This window comes from Aethalodelphis obliquidens, unplaced genomic scaffold (assembly GCF_003676395.1).
Source record: "Aethalodelphis obliquidens isolate GAN/ISIS:26980383/991018 unplaced genomic scaffold, ASM367639v1 scaffold26, whole genome shotgun sequence".
In the NCBI taxonomy this organism is placed as follows: Eukaryota; Metazoa; Chordata; class Mammalia; order Artiodactyla; family Delphinidae; genus Aethalodelphis; species Aethalodelphis obliquidens.
This window is the reverse complement of record NW_020837970.1, coordinates 6,326,516-6,346,418: the sequence shown is the minus strand read 5'-3', so window position 1 is coordinate 6,346,418 and position 19,903 is coordinate 6,326,516. Positions and strand designations below refer to the sequence as shown.

Here is a 19,903-nt window from a genome sequence, read left to right as displayed (position 1 = left end):
TGGACACTCAGAGAGACACAGAGAAAAGACCATGTGAGGATACAACAGGAAGGCGGCCATCTGCAAACCAAGGAGAGAGGCCTCAGGAGAAACCAAACCTGCCCACAACTTGTTCTTGGACTTCTTGTCTCCAGAACTGTGATGAAATAGATTTTTGTTGTTTAAGTCACCCAGCATGTGGTATTTTGTTATGGAAGCCCTAGCAAACAAATATACCATGCAATGAATACTTCCTAAGTGCTAGACTGTCCCAAATATTGCAAATACAAAGATGAATAAGACACAGACCTGTCCTTAAGAAGTTACAGACCAGCAGGTAGAGAAACCTATCAGTAGATAGTTAAAATACAGTATCATGAAAGAGGTATGCACTGAAACAAACCAGAGTAGAACTTAATTCAATTCTGAAGGGGAAGCTGTACCAAGGAAGGTTTTCCAGGAAGAATAAAAGGAAAAATAATGAAATGGGAAGAAACGAGACTTGATTACCCTATTTCCATGGCAGACGTTCTCTAAATGAACCACATATTTAATGATGAAGTACACCTAAAAAATTTTAAAAACCAGTGATCTGAAAGACACCATATGATCTTCTGAGAGACAACATATAATCTTCAAATATGCCATTCCACTTCAAACAACTAATTGTCTAGAACTTACTGTTAAGAAGAAAAGGAAAAAGTAAGATGACTTCTTGGGATACTTTTCAGCATATGAAAGAATAGACTAAGGTCCACAGAATTCCAAGATTTCCCCCAGAATTTGTTTTAATTTAGTAGGAGATGGAGGAATCTACTTCACAACAACTAAAGCCCTATGTTCTCCCTTCATTTCCACCCTTAACACTAAGCTCGCTGCCTACCACTCTAATCAGGCAGCACAGTCTCAACTTCACTACCTTTCAATAGGTAGAGAAGAATTGTAAGCTACAATACACTTAGAAGTTAAAACAGAATAAAGAGCAATCCCAAAACTTGTCTGGAATATACAAATAATCAGCAACATAAAATGAGCTGTATAATTAAAAATTAGCCTACAACGTGCATTCCAAAATCTGTTTTTAGCCATGATTTCACATGAGGGCATAAATGGAATGTTCACCATAGTCTCAAGTGACACAAAGCTGAAAAAGGATTACATATAAACTGAATGACAAAATCAAGACCTGAAAATAAAAGCTTAGAATGAGATGAGCAAAGTCATTTAAAAACAAAAACTTTAATTAATATAAAGAACAACTAAGTTTACCTTATATTCAGATTAAAAACATAGGGGAGGAATTTTTTTAATGTTTTTCACTGAATAATTTGCCTCAAGTCAATAACTGGGTAATATTCAGAGATATTCAGTTACAAATGCTCCAAGTTCTAATTTTGGTCTAGTTCTACAAAAAGAATATATGATATAACCATCTTTTTTTTAGCCTCAAATATCTAAGTTTTCTGGTCTGCATTTATCAAATTTAAAAGACATTTTCATAAATCATCACCATCTGGTCACTTCTGTGAAAGTGGAATGGAAAAAAGTGAGTTCTACCAGCATCTTCCTCATAAAGACACTCACCTTCACAAGGATTGATCTCTAGCCACCACCCCAAAATTTGAACAAAGAAATCCTCCCCAAACTACTAACATGTAAAAGTAAAATGTATGACAATAATAACACAAAGCACAGAAGGGGAGCAAAGAATAGACTGTTGTTTCTTACATTATACATGAAATAGTCTACTATTCCTTGAAGGCAGACTGTGAAAAGTTAAATATGCATAGTGTAAACCCAAAGAGACCATCAAAGATAAAAAATAAAACAAGTAGGTATAGCTAATAAGTCCATAGTGGAAGTAAAATGTAATGCAAAAAAACAAAACACAAAAACTAAAAAAAACTCAAGACTAAAGGGGACAAGAGAAGGGGGGAAAAAGGAACAGAGAATAAATGGGACAAACAGAAAACAAATAGCAAGATGACATTAAAGCCCAACTGTAACAAAACAGGGTGCTATTGGCATACAGATAGACTGGAAAGTCCAGAAATAGCCTCACACATATCGTCAAATGATTTTCAACAACAGTGCCAAGATAATAGGGAAGGAGTAAGTCTTTTCAACAAATGGTGGTGGAACAACTAGTGAGCTGTCTGGGAAAAATCTCAACCCCTACCTTACACCAGATACAAAACGTAACTCAAAACAGATCACAGACTTAAACCCAAAAGCTAAAACTTCAAAAAGAAATGAACAGAAAATTTATGTGATCACACCATGGGCAAAGATTTCATAGAAAACAAAAAGGACTAAACATTTTTTCTTAACTGATAAACTAGACTTTATAAAAATAAAAGCCTTCTATTCTTCAGAGATACCATTAAGAAAACAAAAAGGCAAGATAGCAAGCATAGAACAGAGAAAATTATATACATATATATAATTTACATATATATACAAATACACACCCAATCTGAATCCAGAATATATGTAAAACTCTCACATCTTAATAAGACAACCTCCCAAAAAACAGGCAAATAATTTTTAACATTTTTCTAAACATATACAAATGGCCAGTAAGTACATGAAAAAATGCTCAATATTTTCAGTTATCAGGGAAGTGCAAACTAAAACCACAGTGAGATACAACTGTATACCCAATAAAAGGCTAAAAGACTAAAAAGACCAAAACCACCAAATGTTAAGGATGTGGCACAACTGGAACTCCACACACAACTCTTAGTAGCTGCTAGTACAGTCACACATTCATCTAACCTATGATCCAGTAATTCCACACCTAGGTTGGAAAATACAGGTATACAAAAAGATTTGTATGGGAATGTTCAAAGCTTTACTCATAAGAACCCAAAACTGGGAAAAACAAATCTCCAACAAGTGAAAAGATAAACAAATTATGATCTATAGGTACAATGGGATACCAAACAGTAACAAGAACAACAGCAAAGAAGGAACTACTGATACAAGTAACATCACAGATGACTCAAAAACATCGTGCTAAGGGAAGGAAATCAGATATGAAACATCTATCTATATTGATTCCATTTATATGAAGTTCTAGATCAGGCAAATTTAGTCTAAGATGAAAAAAAGTCAAAACAGTGGTTGTGTTCTACAAAGGATAGGGGGAAATAATTGAACAGGAGGCACATGAGGGAACTTTTCCGAGGTGATGGTGATGTTCTACCTCTTCATAAGGATTTGGGTTACACAAATACATTTGGCAAAACTTAAATGGTACACTTAAGATTTGTGCATTTCACTGTATGTAATTTTACTTCAAAAACAAAGAACTGTAAACAAGTATCCAACTCTAGTTAATGACATGGAAGCTGAATTTGTTTAGGGGTAAAATGCACTGATGTCTGCAACTTAATTTGCAATACAAAGCCAAACAAACAAAACACCACACACACCAATAAACTTGGCTGATGAATGGTTAGAGGAATGGATAGATGGAATGATATGTGATAAGGGCAAAAAAGCAAATTGGTAACTGTAGAATCTAGGTGATAGGGAAATGGGTGCTTGCTGTACAATTCTTTCAACTTTTATATGTTTGCAAATTTTCACAAAAAAAAAGACAGAAAATATTTGATGAGCAGAAGAAGCCAGACACAAAACTGTAATACTACATGATTTGTATGTATATGAGGTTCTACAACAAACAAAACTAATCCATGATGTCAAAAATCAGATCAGTGGTTGCCTGGGACAGGAGATACGGATGACTTATTGCAAAGGAGCAAGAAAGAACTTTCTAGGGTGATGGAATGTTTTATGTCCTGATTGGGGTGTTGGTTACATGGATGTATATATTTGCCAAAACTCACTCAACTGTACAGTAAAATGTGTGCCTTTTATAAATTATACTTCAATAGATTTTTAAAATCTTCACTACAGAAAATCTAGAATACACAGAAAAAGCACAGAAAAATTAAGTCCCTCCTAATCACACCATCCAAATAAAATATCACCATCCTTCCCTCTCTTTTGACAAAGGCCATGCCCAGTGGAGATAAGAAAACAGCTTACTGTTTTCATTAAAGGTATTACAGAAATTCAGATTAAGCCCCTGAATTTTGGAATTCCTTTCTCATGTGACTCAAAACCTAATGAACTTTAAATCCCTTCAACTCCATCATTGCTGTGAGTCTTCATCAAGTTACTAACCATCCTGTGCCTAAATTTCCTCATCTGAAAAATGGAACTATTTACCTCAAAAGGTTGTTATAAATTTTTAAGCAAAATAATGTATGCACATATTGGCTTTTATTACTGTTTTTAAAGCTAAATAGTCAACTAGCTTTTAGAAATCATCTTGGCAAAAAAGTCCACAATCTGCCCCCATGAATTTTTCCTTTTTTTTTTTTTTTTTGGCAGGCCTTCAGTTCTGTAGGTACAACCAACTCAAGTTAGTCTTATTCAAGAGAACCTCAAATTCCTCTTGCAGATCAGACCAAAACCCTGAGTTGTTAAAGCCCCAAAGTAAAGGTTGGGGTAACAAAATAAAAATAAGACAGAAAACTAGATTAGAAAAGATGGCAGCTACTTTGAGAATGTAAGATCTAATATGCTGAGCACAAGTGTCCAAGGGAACAATTTCTCCCTGAATGAAGTCCAAGTGTACTTAGATAAAAGTTGGTTTTGCTCTACGTACGTGATCTAGGTCAAAATATGTAACCTGGGGAATATTAATTAATAGTATGTTCTAAAGAATGAGAAAAAGAGTCATAAGAGAAAAACCAGGAAGAGTTACTGACACTTTAATGACTGAAGGTAAAGGCTGAAAACTGGATAGGGGAACACCTCTGGATAGAGAGCACACTAATATAAATTCAACTATATGAAGAAAAAAAAAAATTTAAACCATGTAGATTATGCCTGCTATTCTGCTCAATGAGTGAATGCCCAAAATGAACACAAAAAGGTAATATTTTACTACTTTCTAGTTGGCCTTACTTCCCATGTGCCTCTCATGATATAAGTATCTTGCTGTGCTGTCAGATTCTAATGTTTAGAGCCATTTATTTTTCCCATAACATGGACCACAAACATAGCCTACAACTTCATCTAGTGTTTAACAATGAAACGTGATTTGTTCCAACACTAAAGGAAAAATAGGATGTGTTGGACTTTCAGAGACTGTATATCTATATATTTTATGGGCAACTTTAGGGATTTCCAAGGTTATTTGGACCAAATGACATTTTTGTCTTCCTTGAACCTGTGTATTCAGACAGCAAGTGAAAATCTTTGTGGCAAAAAGCAAAAACAGCAAGCTATTAAACAATCCCAGGGTACTGGTTTGGGGAAACCAAGGATTTTATTATCCAGTATACTAATGTCAGCTACTTTACTCAATAAACCTTTTTTAGTTTTTTGATACCAGACACTGCTCAAGGTAATAATTTAAAAGATAGTTAAGATGCTACCCTATTCCAAGAATTTCATATTCTAGATAAATATAGTAATCCTAACCTTAATGTGGATTCCTATACATGTCTAGCCTACAAACATTTACTCATATACTTTTTGGGTAATCTTCAGAACTTTGGTTTCAGTATACATAAACTGTGACTTCTTCTTGTTGGGGAAGAAAGTGGCAACTGAAAAAGAGGCAACTGAGGGTTAGTGAAGATGATAGGAGAGAAAAGAAGAAAATCTTTTAAACTGAAACTTGTTCAAGATAAAGGAAGATGACTGAAAAGTAAGTCGAGGCATTAGAACTGCTACCCAGAACTGCCATCTATGAGGAAAAATATTCACTCACACTGGAATAAAATGGATAAATGCAAGTGTAGGAAGAAGGTTTCAGAAAAGATCTATTCAGTTCTAGCAGGATAATTACAAGTCAGGTTATCCAAACTTTTTCTATCCCAAGCATCTGAAATCAGATCAGGATCTGGAAACAACACCCAAGTAACAGAAATGAATTTTACAGTAGTTTATTAATATTTTAGAAGATACAATATCACTGATAATACATTAGCTACCATTTATTTATGTATTGTGGTCATTCAATAAATATTTATTGAGAGCCCATTACAAGCTGGGCACCATTCTAGATACTGGGATCAGCAGTGAACAGAACACAGAAAGTCTCTCATGGAAACTGCATGCAAAGGAGGACAAACAAGACACGAGTAGACAAACAATCAAGATAATTTTAGAAATATGTGCTCTTAAGGAAATAAAACAAATGGTAAAGGTTAACCATCAACAGTCTCCTCGCTAAGAAACTAAAGACACGAATCATGAGAAGGAACCAGCCACCCACCAACCAAGCCACGCAGTTCTGGAAGAACACCATTCCTAGCAGGCGGAAACAGTAAGGAAAGACCATGTAGCAGGAACAGGCCTAACACGTACAAAGAACAGAAAGAAGGGGAGTGGGAAGAAAAGGAGATGGCACACAATAAGCATTTTTTTGTTTTTGTTTTGTTTTGTTTTGTTTGCGGTACGCGGGCCTCTCACTGTTGTGGCGTCTCCCGTTGCGGAGCACAGGCTCTGGACGCGCAAGCTCAGCGGCCATGGTTCACGGGCCCAGCCGCTCCGCAGCATGTGGGATCTTCCCGGACCGGGGCACAAACCCGTGTCCCCTGCATCGGCAGGCGGACTCTCAACCACTGCGCCACCAGGGAAGCCCAGCATTTTTTAAAAACTATGTGCATGGGCACACACACACACACACACAGAGGAACTAACAGCAAGTACAAAACAGCAACAAAATCCAATCATCTGACTTCACAAACAATTCCAAAAAGAGAACAGAGGAAAAAATGACTAAGTAGTTATCAAAGCTACAAAGAACATTTCGTAAAAATGAAGGACATAAACCCTTTCTACCTTTGTCCTAAGAGACCACCATTTTCTCCTCCACTCCACTCCAGCCGCAACAGCTTCTTGGCTGATTCCTCTGCCGGCCAAGCATACTATTGCTATTTAATCTGCTCGGAATGCTTGTCCCCAGGATATCCATAAGGCTCTCCTACCTGCTTCATTTGGGTCTGTGCTTAAATGTTTCCTTATCCTTGAGACCATCCCTGACCACCTTATACTTAAAAAGCTAACCCTACCCCCATCTTCTTTTCCCAGCCCAGTTATTTCCATAATCACCATCTGTAAAATTTACTTGTTTTCCCACTAAGGCCAAGACTTGATTTTCATCACTACTGTGTTGAACACATAGTTGGATTTCAGTAAATATATGCTGAATTGTTATTTAAAATATGCAACATACGAGACCATGGAGTTAAAGAAACCCAGAGACCTTTATCAATTAATTGACTGTGAATCGGTATAAAGAATAACAAAGCCTCTCTTAAAACATTTATATTCTTACAGTAAAAGGTTAAACTGATATTTATATAATAAAAGAGTAAATATGAAGTATGTTTTTGAAAAACAAAACAAAATAAAATAATCTAAAATTGTGATACAACTATATTGGGAGAAACGGTAAAGAGAGAAGTGTGAACTCCTTTTCCATAAGCAGTCAAAAAGTAATGCTTAAAACTGCTTAACCCTCTGGATTAACCAGCTGTAGCATCAGTTTTTAAACTTTTTGACTTGTGAACCCCTTTTCACTCTTAAAAAATAATTGAGGAACTCAAAGGGCTTTTATTATGTGGGTTGTATGTACTGGTAATAATATTATAGAGGAAAGCTGGTAAATGCTTTAAAATTTTTTATTTAAAATCAGCAAAGGTAAATCCACTCCATGCTAATAAGCAACATTTATGAATGTATTTTTCCAAAAAAATTAGTAAGAGTGGCACTGCTGTACATTTTTGCAAATTTCTTTAATAGAGAAACCCGATTTCTTATATCTGCTCCTGTAGTCAATCTAAAATGAAAATCCAGCTTCACACCAATATGTGGTTGATAAAAGAAGGAATATTTTTAATAACCTTTTCAGATAAGTGTGGATATTATTCTTCTTTGATATTAAGCCAAAACTTAACAAGCGTAATTCTGTAAAGGTTAGTTGCAAGGTGGACTCTGAAACCATATCAATGAAACTTTCCAGACCATTTCATTTAAAATCTATTGATCAAAAAAAAAAAATCTATTGATCTATCTTGCACTTAAGTAGGCCGTTATACCCACAGCATGATTCTGTTAATATCATGCATTGATCTTTTGAAAAAAGTTGGTCCACCGAGTTATGCACATCTTCCAAACAATGACACATTTCATTATAACACAGCAAATTAAAAAAAAAAATCACATTTGTTAATATCACCAACAATTTCATCAGCAAGGTCCTGAGATGTTGCCAAGATCACAGTGGCAGATATGTTTTCCAAAATTCTAATTTCTGCTTGAAAGCCTTAATTTTATCCTGGCAATAAATTCTGTTGGTTGTTTTCCCTGAAGTGACAGGCTCACTTCATTTATTTTTGAGAAAATATGTACAAATACCCAAGTTTAAATAACTACAGTTTGTCATTCTTTCAAGTAAAAATAGTGTTCCATGAAAAAAGCAACTAGTTTGCTAGTTGGGCTCGCAACTCAATCACACAAATATTTTTCTTCAAGACAAGCATCATACTTTGGTATGCAGCAGAAGTGTCGTATAACATTCTTTTCATTTTGTCACATGAAATATTAAAAAAACATGTACTCAAGGATCAAGATTAATAAAATTAACAAGCTTTACTGCTTCATGGAGGATATTCTTAAATGAAACCAGGTTTTTTTCCCCAACCGTTAATGTACAGTGATGAAGAATATGACTATTAGTACAATTTTTGCCACTGTCTTGATATGCACTGCAGGGCCAGTAGTTTTACCCATCACTGTGTTTGCACCATCAGTGCAAATGTCAACATAGTTAAGTAACAAAGAAGAAGTTAGTATTATTATGAAATAGTTTCAAACCAACAGAGAACTTGAAACATTTGAAGACCCCCCTCAAGACTCCACAGACCACAGAGAACCACTGCTCTGGAGATACATATAAACTAAGAAGAGGGAATATGTCTCCGGGGAAAAGAACTGGGTGGTGGGAAGACAGGGATGGCAAGAAGACTTATCTTTCCCTGTATGCCCTTTGTACCCTGTGAATTTAGTATCCTTTGTATTGATATGTATTTTATCTTAAAAATTAAATAATTATTTAAAAAACAAAAAATGTAAACTGACATCTAAAGTGGCTAAGTAGATATATAAGCATATTATTTAGAAATATGAAGGTAAATACCAAAAGAAAAAAAAATTTTAAGAGCTGAAAGTGTTCCCACTTAGGAAGTGGAACTAGGAGATTAGGAGGGGTTGCAGAGGGGACTGCTGTTTTTTTCACTATAAGCCATTTGGAACTAATTTTTAAACCATGTACAGACGTTAATTGGTTCAAAAATAAAAATCATTCAAAATACTGCCAGGAAAAATACTTAAAAGTTAAGTTTAAAAGACAAATAAAGCAAATACCGATGCAAAGGTGAGACAATGGCTGTGAAACATACCAAGATGTAACAGTAACTGCCTGGAATAATGTGCCTTTGAGTTCCCACTCTTATATGAAATATCATTCTATATTACAATAAAAACATTTTCATTTAAAAAGCTAGTTAAAAAGCAACAATTTCCTCAAACCAAAATGTCTGATGACTCAGTTAAAAACAGTTAAGTAGGGACTTCCCTGGTGGCGCACTGGTTAAGAATCGCCTGCCAATGCAGGGGACACGGGTTTGAGCCCTGGTCCAGGAGGACTTACTTGCGGAGCAACTAAGCCCGTGCGCCACAACTACTGAGCCTGCACTCTAGAGCCTGCAAGCCACAACTACGGAGCCCAAGTGCCACAAGTACTGAAGCCCGCGCACCTAGAGCCTGTGCGCCTAGAGCCCGTGCTCTAAAACAAAGAGAAGCCACCGCAAAGAGAAACCCGTGCACCGCAACGAACAGTAGCCCCCCGTTCGCCGCAACTAGAGAAAGCCCGCGGGCAAAAATGAAGACCCAATGCAGCCAAAAATAAAAAATATATATAAAAAAACAACAGTTAAGTATATAAAACTTAAGTCATTTTTTAACAGTTAAGTGGTTAAACCCTTCCCACACACATATACATACACACACACACACACACAAGGTAACATAAAATAAAATAACCCTTTTTCTTCTTCTATTTCATTTGATCACGATTAAGATCAAATTAGAACTTATGTATTTGAAAAAGGAAAGAATAAATAATTGCTTTACGGTAAATATAATTGCTAAGTCTTATGTAATTACTTCATAAACAAAATCTTCAGAGAAATACAAACCCATTATCAAAGTCTAATTTAAATTTAGTTTCTCAAAAGATGTCCTGATCCAGAAAAGAAGAGATTATTTCTATATATAAATAGATAACTCAAAAGCAAATTGGATTCCCCACTGTAAGGACCCAGGGCTCCTTGGAGAATGGCTGATTCCAGGACTGAGATGTGCAAAAAGAGAGGAAATACTCCAAAAAAATTATGAGAGTATGTCAAAAAGACACAGAATCCAGGGTAGAAAGGCTCCCACTGGACAAACCTGGGACAATCTGAGCATCAAAATAAATAAAGGCAATAACGGAGTATAACCCATTGAGTAAGATAGGAAGTACATAAGTCCATATTGATAACAGATAGATAAAAGGATGCTTCTGCCTTAAAACAGAACGCCTATTGACATAAAGAAACAGAGTCAGAAAATAACCATTTTGCAACCATCAATATAAACATCAGCACAGGCAAGAATCATCAATGGATGTTAAATGAAGGAGGGAAATTTGATGAAAATACAGATCTGATTAGAAGCAGGATATATGCTCTATCTCAAAGTTATCCCCACAGACTGCTTATTAGGTGAGAGGGGAAAAATAATTATACGTTCCTGTGAAGAAACCAGACAACACTGTGACCAGGTAACTAAAAATTAACATCACCAATGAGGGGCAGACCGATAACAGGTACTTCAATATCATACCCTGAGAAAGATACAAAATCCCCCGCTGGGGATGCATAACCTGAATCTAATTACTAGGAAACATCAGACAAATCCAAATTGAGAATACTCTATGAAATATATAGCCTGTATTCTTCAAAAATGTCAATACAATGAAAGAGAAAGGCTAAGATACTGTTCCAGATGAAAGGAGACTGAAGAGATATGACAACTAAATGCAATTTGCAATCCTGGCCTGGATCCTATGGGGAAAATGCTACAAAGGAACAAATGCTATTACTGGGACAAACTGACAAACCTGGAATAGGGGCTATAGATTAGATAGATTAGATAATATAGTATTATCAATGTTAGATTTCCTGAATCTGGTAACTGTATTGTGATAATGCAAAAGAATACAATACACAGTGAATATTTAGAGACTTGGGCATAATACATTCAATTTACTTTGAAGTGACTCAGAAGAGAGCATTAAAGCAAATGCAACAAAATTTTGAAAACTGGCAAATCTGACTAGAGGATATTGAAGAGTTCTCAGTACCATTTTTTAAACTTTAGGTTTGAAATTATTTCAAAATAAAAATTTTAAATAAAGGCAAACTGGGATGTCAAAAGGTGGTAAAGTAAAAAGGTGATTTATTCCGATGCCCTATAGAACATATGAATAAGGGAAATGAATACAACAGTGACTCAGACTGGCACACAGCTGCATACGGAACTTCCTAAACTCTCAATTCTCTAGAAAAAGAAAAAAACAATTTTTCTTTGGCCACACCATGCAGCATGCAGGATCTCAGGTCCCCAACCAGGGATTGAACCTGTGCCCCCTGCATTGGGAGCACAGAGTCTTAACCACTGGACCGCCAGGGATGTCCCAAGAAAAATATTTGTTTAGTAACCACATAAACACTAAGATGCTGATCCTGTGTACCCTCAGGAAAACACAGAAATCTATGATTTCATGTTAACACAGTCCACACTGAGGGTCTCTCTCTTCATCCAGCAAACCATAAGCTCCTCACAGGCAGTCCTTAAGGTCCTGCTCTTTGTTTTAACTCAAGCACTGACACAGTGCCTGAAATACAGTACTCATATTTGTTGAATAAATGATGAATGTTTAGAAAGAGGAACAAAAGTCTACATTTTACCAAAACTGGGAGGAAGAGAAAAAAAAGGAGAAGACATCTAAATAGGGTATAAATTATTTTAAATGCACTTTAAAGTAAGAACATTTTCAAACCTCACAAAAGGAGAACAATATTATTACTACACATATACCTATCACTCCAACACAACAATTATCAGGATTATTCCACACTTGCTTCATCTAACTCATCTCTCCCATCCTTTCTTTGCTCGGAAGTATTTTTAAACAAATTTCTCTTCCTCATTCTTCAGTCTCCATCTCTAAAAATGGGCATTTTCTTACATAAACATAATGCCATTAGCATCCCTCACAAAACTAACAATAATTCCTTGAAATCATCTAATACCTATCCACATTCAAATTTCCTCCAAAGTGCTTCAAAAATTACTTTCTACAGTTGGTTTGAGTCAGGATTTAAACAATGTCAACACATTACATTTGGTTACTACACATAAATATTTTTAACCTTCCTTTTACAATTGTCTATCAGTAATTATGAAAAAGACTAACAGACAAACCAAACAATTAATTCACAATTGTAGATTCTCCAGAATCAAACCCAATCTAATGTATTTACCGTTTGCTTTGTCTGCAGCACTCTTCCTCCAGATTGCCACTATGGCTGACTCTTTTTAATCACTGATCGCAAATCAAGTATTACCTCTAAAAAGAGGCCCTTTCTAACCTCTCAATGCACAGTAGAGCCCCACTTTCATTCATTCTCCATTACATGCCCCTATTTTCTTCATGGCACTTACCACTACATAAAGCTATTCTGTTTATTGTTTCCCCTAATAAAATATCCACTGCATGAAGGCACAGTGCCTTCTTCACTGAAGGCCAAGAATAATGCCAAGAGCATGAGACAATCAATAAATACTTGCAGAATGATTAAATAGTAATGCAGTACCTCTATCTAAAATGTAAGCTCAGTTTAGTATTTGTTTTTAAACATTTGTAGCTCACTCACTGCTCATGCCATGGTATAAACTGAGTACCTGCAGAAACTTGGGCCAGCTGTTACCAAAACACTATGGGATGCAGCAAAGAAAGAACAGAGATGTAAGGCATTCAAATGCATTTCTGGAAATTCACTGAACAATGATTATGGGTTTCTGAAAGCAAATTACTCAGGATGATTTAAAGAGCATTACCAGGAGTAAAAGTTTCATTTTTTAGTATCATATGAGAGCTAATCATGAGTAATATCTATAATGGGACAGAAGCATTATCTAGAACAACAAACATGGCTCAATCATTTGTTTTGTTTCGTTTTTTTCCCCGTCTCTAATATATACATACCATGAAGGAATTAATACTCTCAGTATAGCATTTCTTTCTGGGGACTGGATCATGATGAATACGATTAACACCAAAAACACCTAACTAAAAATGCAAACCATTAAAATTGGGACCTAGAGAAAACTAGAGTTACCTATCCCACACTTCTCATTTAACAGTTGAGAGAGATCTGAAGCCCCGGATGGATAATCATCCACAAAGTCACAGATCTAATGAATAGCAAGCAAAGCTAGATTTAAAATCCAGATCTCCTGTCTCTAGCCCTACACTCTTTATGTATAATAATGTCACCCACAGAATGTTAATGTCAAGTTATAACATACTTTACCATCATTTTTAGTACTGTCACTTTTTTTTTTCCTATTGAAATCCTAGCCACCAGGGGAAATGTCAAAACAAGGGCACATATAATTCCGCTCTAAGTAAAGCATGTTACAGAAACCCCTCTTTGACAAAATAATACAAGAAGCATCTAAAAAATTTAATTGGTTTGATTCAATGAGGTTTTTATTCCACATTTTAAATTTTAAAGTGAAAATAACTATTTAGGAGTATCTGCTGACTATTCCTTTGCTTTAGATGAGTAAATTGCTGACCTCTTATCTTAAAGATCAGTATAGCTATTTTTCAATTATCTGTAGAAATAGAGTACTGAAGTGAAATTTGTCACGGTATAACCTCCACTGCAATGCATTTTTCACCAAAATGAAATTATTTTTACTATATCTTTTGTCAAAAACCAACTCTAGTGAAAGAATTAATATGCAAGTGACCAAGAGACACCAAACAAAAGGGAAAAAGTGACAGAAGGATCCATACACACAAGATACAGCTTCCCTGATGTACAAGGAGAAACTCTAATCTTCCTAGTTTCCCTACAATATTGTTCAGACCAATTCATAAATACCCTCACCAGTTCTTAGAATACTCCTCTGAATTGTAGAGGCAAACAAATGCACAGGAGAGAGATGTCATTTGTCCAAGGTTAAATGACAAGAAATGGACAAAAGTAAAATAATTCAAGGCTTAAAAAAAAAACAATTTAAGATTCTTTTCAGAGTGAAAGGGTTTCTTTCTCACCCTACTTGTTTTGTCTCACAAACACGACCAAACACTACTGTTTTGTATGAAAAAATAACCTGGTTCACATTGACATGAAAATTTTTACTAAAAAACATATAGTAATGAAATATCAAAATGTAGATTTTTCACCCTAATAAAACCAAGTAAAACCAGTATTATAAAACTTCTATGTAATACCTTAATCACATACTAACATTTGAAAGCAATGACACAAAAAACAAAAATGGGAAAGGAAATGGAACCTTAGCTTATCTTTTCCCCAGTCTGTTCTTTTTGGTTGAAGAGGTCCCTAAAACAAGAAAATTAAACATAAAACACCAAATGAAATAAAGTTTGGATTAAGTCAGGTTCAAAAAGCTTTATGAACTATAAAATGAAGTCTATGTCAGCTGGCATTTTACCACCCCAGCGAGTTCTAAATTCATACTGCACATAAACCAAGAAACAGGAAAGCATGCAATACAATGGAATCACCCCACACTACAAACATGAACAAATTAAATGGATACCCTATACTTCCTGGCATTTTTTAAACGTTAAAACTTAGACGTGCGTTAAGAACTTATCTGTAAAGATCTACTATAACCTATGTAAGAACTATGGTGACAAACCTCTATTTCTGCAGCATAGAACAAATGTTTCCAACTACAACATTGTTACTGACTCTGATAAATTCTCTAAAAACAGTAACAAAAATATCAAGCTTCTTTTTTAATGACCAACCAGCCAACTCTATACAAAAATCTGACGGGTCTGTATCTCAGCTGTTCTGCGGTCTACGTTTCCTTGATCACAGAAGAAGGCAACTCCCTAACCGTCAGGGCTGACTTAGCGCCCTCCAACACCCCGGGTGCGGGTTACCTTCATCACTCCATTGTCAAATCGCACTCCCACGCCTCAGTCCTCAGCCCCCATCCTAAGACTCTAGAGAGAGTCGAAAAAGGGAAAGAAATCCCTTCACCCACAGCCCCTTACTGAGGGGGGTGGGTGTGTCTGTAGACAAATGCTTTGCTCAAACACAATTAAATCTTCTGCGGAGACCCAGACCCTAAGTCACTACGGAGCCAGCAATAACCGGCCGGTGGCCGACCCCAGCCTTCCGCGGCCGCAGCCCTTCCTCTTTCTCCCCTCCAGCCCGGCCCCTCCCCCGTTGCGCGCACGCGCGGCCTCCAATCGATCCCCTCCCCCCCCCGCCCTCCTCACCTTAATCATTAGCAACCCTCTTCCCAGGCTCCGGGAATCACTGGCCCAGGAAGGAAGACAGGAGATGTAAGGGGGGAAGAGGATGCGTCGAGAGTCAGTGATCCGCGCCTCGGATGTTGGCCTAATAGGCCCCTACAGTCAAGAGCAGCGTCTGTCACCGCCACCAAAACTGTACGAGCGGCAGCGCCTGGATCGGCCCAGCTGACCCGGCTTGGGTTCAGAATGCCTAATTTGGTCCCACGGGAACTCCTTTCCCGAAGCTGCGAGCGTTTCTATGCTGCGCAGACCGATCACCTCGCCACCGTCGCCGCCACTGCCGCTGCTCTCCGGCCGCCGCCGCCTAACCAATCCCTCCTCTACCGAGTGAGCACGACACTGGGGCCTTTACGACAGTTCGCAAAGTGAGAGCGCAGTAGCCTTCTCGCCTCCATTAACATCTGTTTGTTTCTGCGCTTGCTCAGATTCTCGTTTCTCACCGTGCCGCCCCCTCTTCCCCGAACCTTCCCCTTCGAACTCGCTTGATCAGTCTGTTGGAGAAACCGAACGACGTCATAAAGCTCTTTATTTTACTTTCCTTGGTGAAATGCGGTCAGTATTTAAACAAAATGCTGAGTACGTCTTGGCTGATTTTTTTCATAACTAAAAGTTACAACTAACCACAGAATTATTGACAGTACTTAAGGTAACAGACAAAAACATCGTGGTTTAGTGTCTTTCGCAGCAAACGATACTGAAATCATACTTGCCAATGACATGGAGATCATGGTACCTCGCCGTTAAGGTGAATTTGCTTCCGAAATCAGATCAAAAGTGGTGATAGGTATCCTGGGAACTAACTGTACAATCACATACGCCTTCTTACTTATTTTATAAAACTCAGTAGATAGCAAATGCTTCATTACGTGCATTAGGAGGATATAGGGGAAAAGGATGTAGGCTTTGGAATCAGTCAAACTTCCTTTCAAATCTCAGTGATGCCAGACTTAGAGAATGAATTTATGGTTAAGCGGGGGTGGGGGGGTGGGAGTGGGGAATAGACTGGGAGTTTGGGATTGACATGTACACACTGCTATGTGTAAAATAGATAACCAACAAAGACCTACTGTATAGCACAGGGAACTTTGCTCAATATTCTGTAATCTAAATGGGAAAAGAATTTGAAAAAGAATTCTAAAAATTAAAAAAAAAATCCCAGTGATGCCAATTAACAGCTAGGTGTCTAATTGATTAGACCTTTGTAAATCTGTTTCCAGAAAGGAAGGATAGGAGAGAAGGAGGAAGGGAGAGAGAGAGGGAGAAAAGAAAAGAAAGAAAATATCAATTATACCTCAATTTAAAAAAATAAAATAAAAGCATATTTAAAAATAAAATAAAAGCATATTTAAAAAACTAAAATAAAAGCATATTTAAAAATAAAATAAAAGCATTTTAGTTAAAATGAAAGCATATTTAAAACCTCAGTTTCCTCCTCTATAAACTGAGGTAACATCATTTCTCTCAAAGGGTTCTTGTGAAATTAAGACAGTTCACATAACGCTTCAAGCATTACTTACCAATTAAGTGTTCAATAAACATTAATTCCCTCCCTTTGTCATCAGCTTGTCTTTCTCAATACCCTTTCCTTTGTTCGTTCATGTTCTCCATATTGTTCAGTGAAGAAAATATTTTAAAATGATAATGATAATAAACAAGAAAGGGTAGCAGATTGTGTGGGGAGACCAGAAGAGCATTGGACTAGGATTTTTTCCTCAATCCTCCTATTTTCTCACCTAAATAAAAAATTCTTCCTCAACTATCTTATCTACTGCCATGGTTTTAACTGTTATCAACTTATGACTTCATAAAGCCATGTATTTCCAGACCGAACCATTTCTCTAAGGCTCTTGACCTATGCTCTTCAAAAAGGTAGACACTAGCCACATGTAGCTGTTGAGCACTTGAAATATGGCTAGTACAAACTGAGAAGTGCTGTGAAATCTATACATCCAATTTCAAAGATACAACACAAAAAGTTATTAAAATCTCAATAACTTTTAATATTGATTACATGTTGAAATAATAATTTGGCTATATTGGGTTGAATCGATGGTTCTCAAACAGGGGTGATTTGGTACCGTCTCCTCCCCCCGAGACATTTAACAATATCTGGAGACATTTTTGGTTGTCACAACTTGTGTGAGGAGGGAGCTATTGGCAACTACTAACAAGAGACCAGGGATGCTCTAAACATCCTACAATTCACAGGATAGCCCTACACAACAAAGAATTCTCTGGCACAAAATGTTAATAGTGCAGTCAACAAATCCAAGGTTAAGTAAAATATACTATTAAAATTAAATTAACCTATTTCTTTTACTTTTTAAAATATGGCTACCAGAAAATTTTAAATTACATTTGCAACTCACATTATACTTCTGTTGGACAGCATTGACTGGGATCTAGACCCATATGGCTGTTTACTGTATATGTCATTTCCACTTTAATGTGGCACAGGCATTTCTAACATATCGTGTCCAAAATAAATAAATGAATGTACATATACGGTGTTTAAACCCCATCCATCTCAGTCTTCCCTGTCTCAATCAATAGGACCAAGTTATCTAACTAGGAACATAATGGTCATCTGTGATAACTCTTCCTCACACCCTACCTCTAATTAGTCAATAAGTCCTTCCAATTCTGCCAGTGAAATATCTCATATATTGAAAATCGACCCATTCCTCTCTGTACTCTGCACCAGTCCAGGTCTTTAGTATATTTAGAACTATTCATTTATCAAGTACTTACTATGTGCTAGACATTGTGCTGCACATTGTGAGTACTAGGTACATAACCACTGCTTTACTTGAAATATTTTACAAGACCCAGAAAGCAAACCCACAATTTACACTGTAATGTGGAAAGTAAAGGACGATATACTCACGTTCTGAGAACACGAAGATGAAACACTGTAGTCAAACCAAGAGAAGATGAAACACTGTAGTCAAACATTAAACCAAAATTTAATGTTTAAATTTTGCAACATGAATGAAGACAGTTAAATAAAGCAAATAGAGAGGGCATTGCAGGCAGAAAGATCAGCACATGCTAAGCTACAGAATCCTCTAGTTGAAACAGCGTGAAACAAATTCTTTACTAGGATTGACTGAATGTGTCATGCAAGGAAACTATCAAAAGATGAGGGAAGAGCTTCCCTGGTGGTGCAGTGGTTGAGAGTCCGCCTGCTGATGCAGGGGACACGGGTTCGTGCCCCGGTCCGGAAAGATCCCACATGCCACGGAGCGGCTGGGCCCGTGAGCCATGGCCGCTGAGCCTGCGCAAGGATGAGGGAAGCAAAGTAGATAGAAATATATTAAGTAAGGTTTTTGCTAGGATAAGGAATTTGAACTATTTTATATTTAAAACTATGAGAAGCTATTAAAGGAAATCAATCAGAGGAATAAAAATCAGATTTGACTTTTAGAGACACCATTATATAAGCAGAGTAGAGGATAGATTGGAGAAGGGCAAGAGAAGAGGGGCAAAGACCAGTTGGAATTGCAGGTAAAAAGTGATGAGGGTAGTAGAAATGGGAGTAAGAAGCAAGGGACAGATACAGAAGATAAAAAGATTGAATAACTAAGTGGTTATAGGAGGTGAAGGAGGAGAATCTCAGAGGCTTCCAGATTTATGGTAAGTGGTTGGGTGGTGGCACCATCCAGGAAAGAGACACAGGCTTGAAAAACCCAACTTTGAGGGTTTGGGACTTTCAATTGCATGGGATAAGGGAGGAGGTTGAGAGAAAGGAAAGTATTACTTCTTTGGGGGGCAAGTCGAGTTTGAGATATCTAACATTTATCCAAAGTGGAGATTCCAGTTAAGCTGTTCAACATATGTGTCTGAAGCTTAGGAGAGAGGTCTGGGCTGAAGACAGAGATTTGGACTCATTAACTTATATGTGATAGCCAAAACAATGGTTTTGATGAGGTCACACAGAGCGTAAATGAGAGGAGACAGATACCTGGGGAAGTCTGGTATTTTAAGAGTTGAAGAATGAAAAGGAGTCCCAGAAGGATATGGATGGGCCAGAACAAAGGGAGAAACAGGTAACGAACAGGACCAGTGAGAAAAAAGTTTCAATAATGAAGTGAGTAATGAAGGGTATGTTTGGCAGTATGGAGATCTGTGAGTAGGAGCAGTTTCGGCAACTGGTCTACATTTTAGAACACAGGTTCTCAACTGGGGTTGATTTTG

The 19,903-nt window shown here is 36.9% G+C and overlaps 1 protein-coding gene across 15 annotated transcripts in view; it reads right to left on the bottom strand.

Annotated features, from left to right (window-relative positions):
• Nucleotides 1–16,126, bottom strand: part of RNF111 (ring finger protein 111) — an 80,779-nt gene extending 64,653 nt beyond the window's left edge. For 2 of the 15 annotated variants that reach the window (XM_027123155.1, XM_027123160.1), the window contains exons 1-2: nt 15,671–16,126; nt 14,710–14,756 (exon numbers count right to left, since the gene is read on the bottom strand). In XM_027123155.1, coding sequence (XP_026978956.1) covers nt 14,710–14,756; nt 15,671–15,679 — 56 coding nt within the window. In that variant the 5' untranslated portion in view covers nt 15,680–16,126. Of the gene's footprint in view, nt 1–14,709; nt 14,757–15,328; nt 15,588–15,670 lie in introns of those variants that run through there. The other 13 variants (XM_027123153.1, XM_027123159.1, XM_027123161.1 and 10 more) reach the window with 10 other exon arrangements.
• Nucleotides 16,127–19,903: the final 3,777 nt, after the last annotated feature.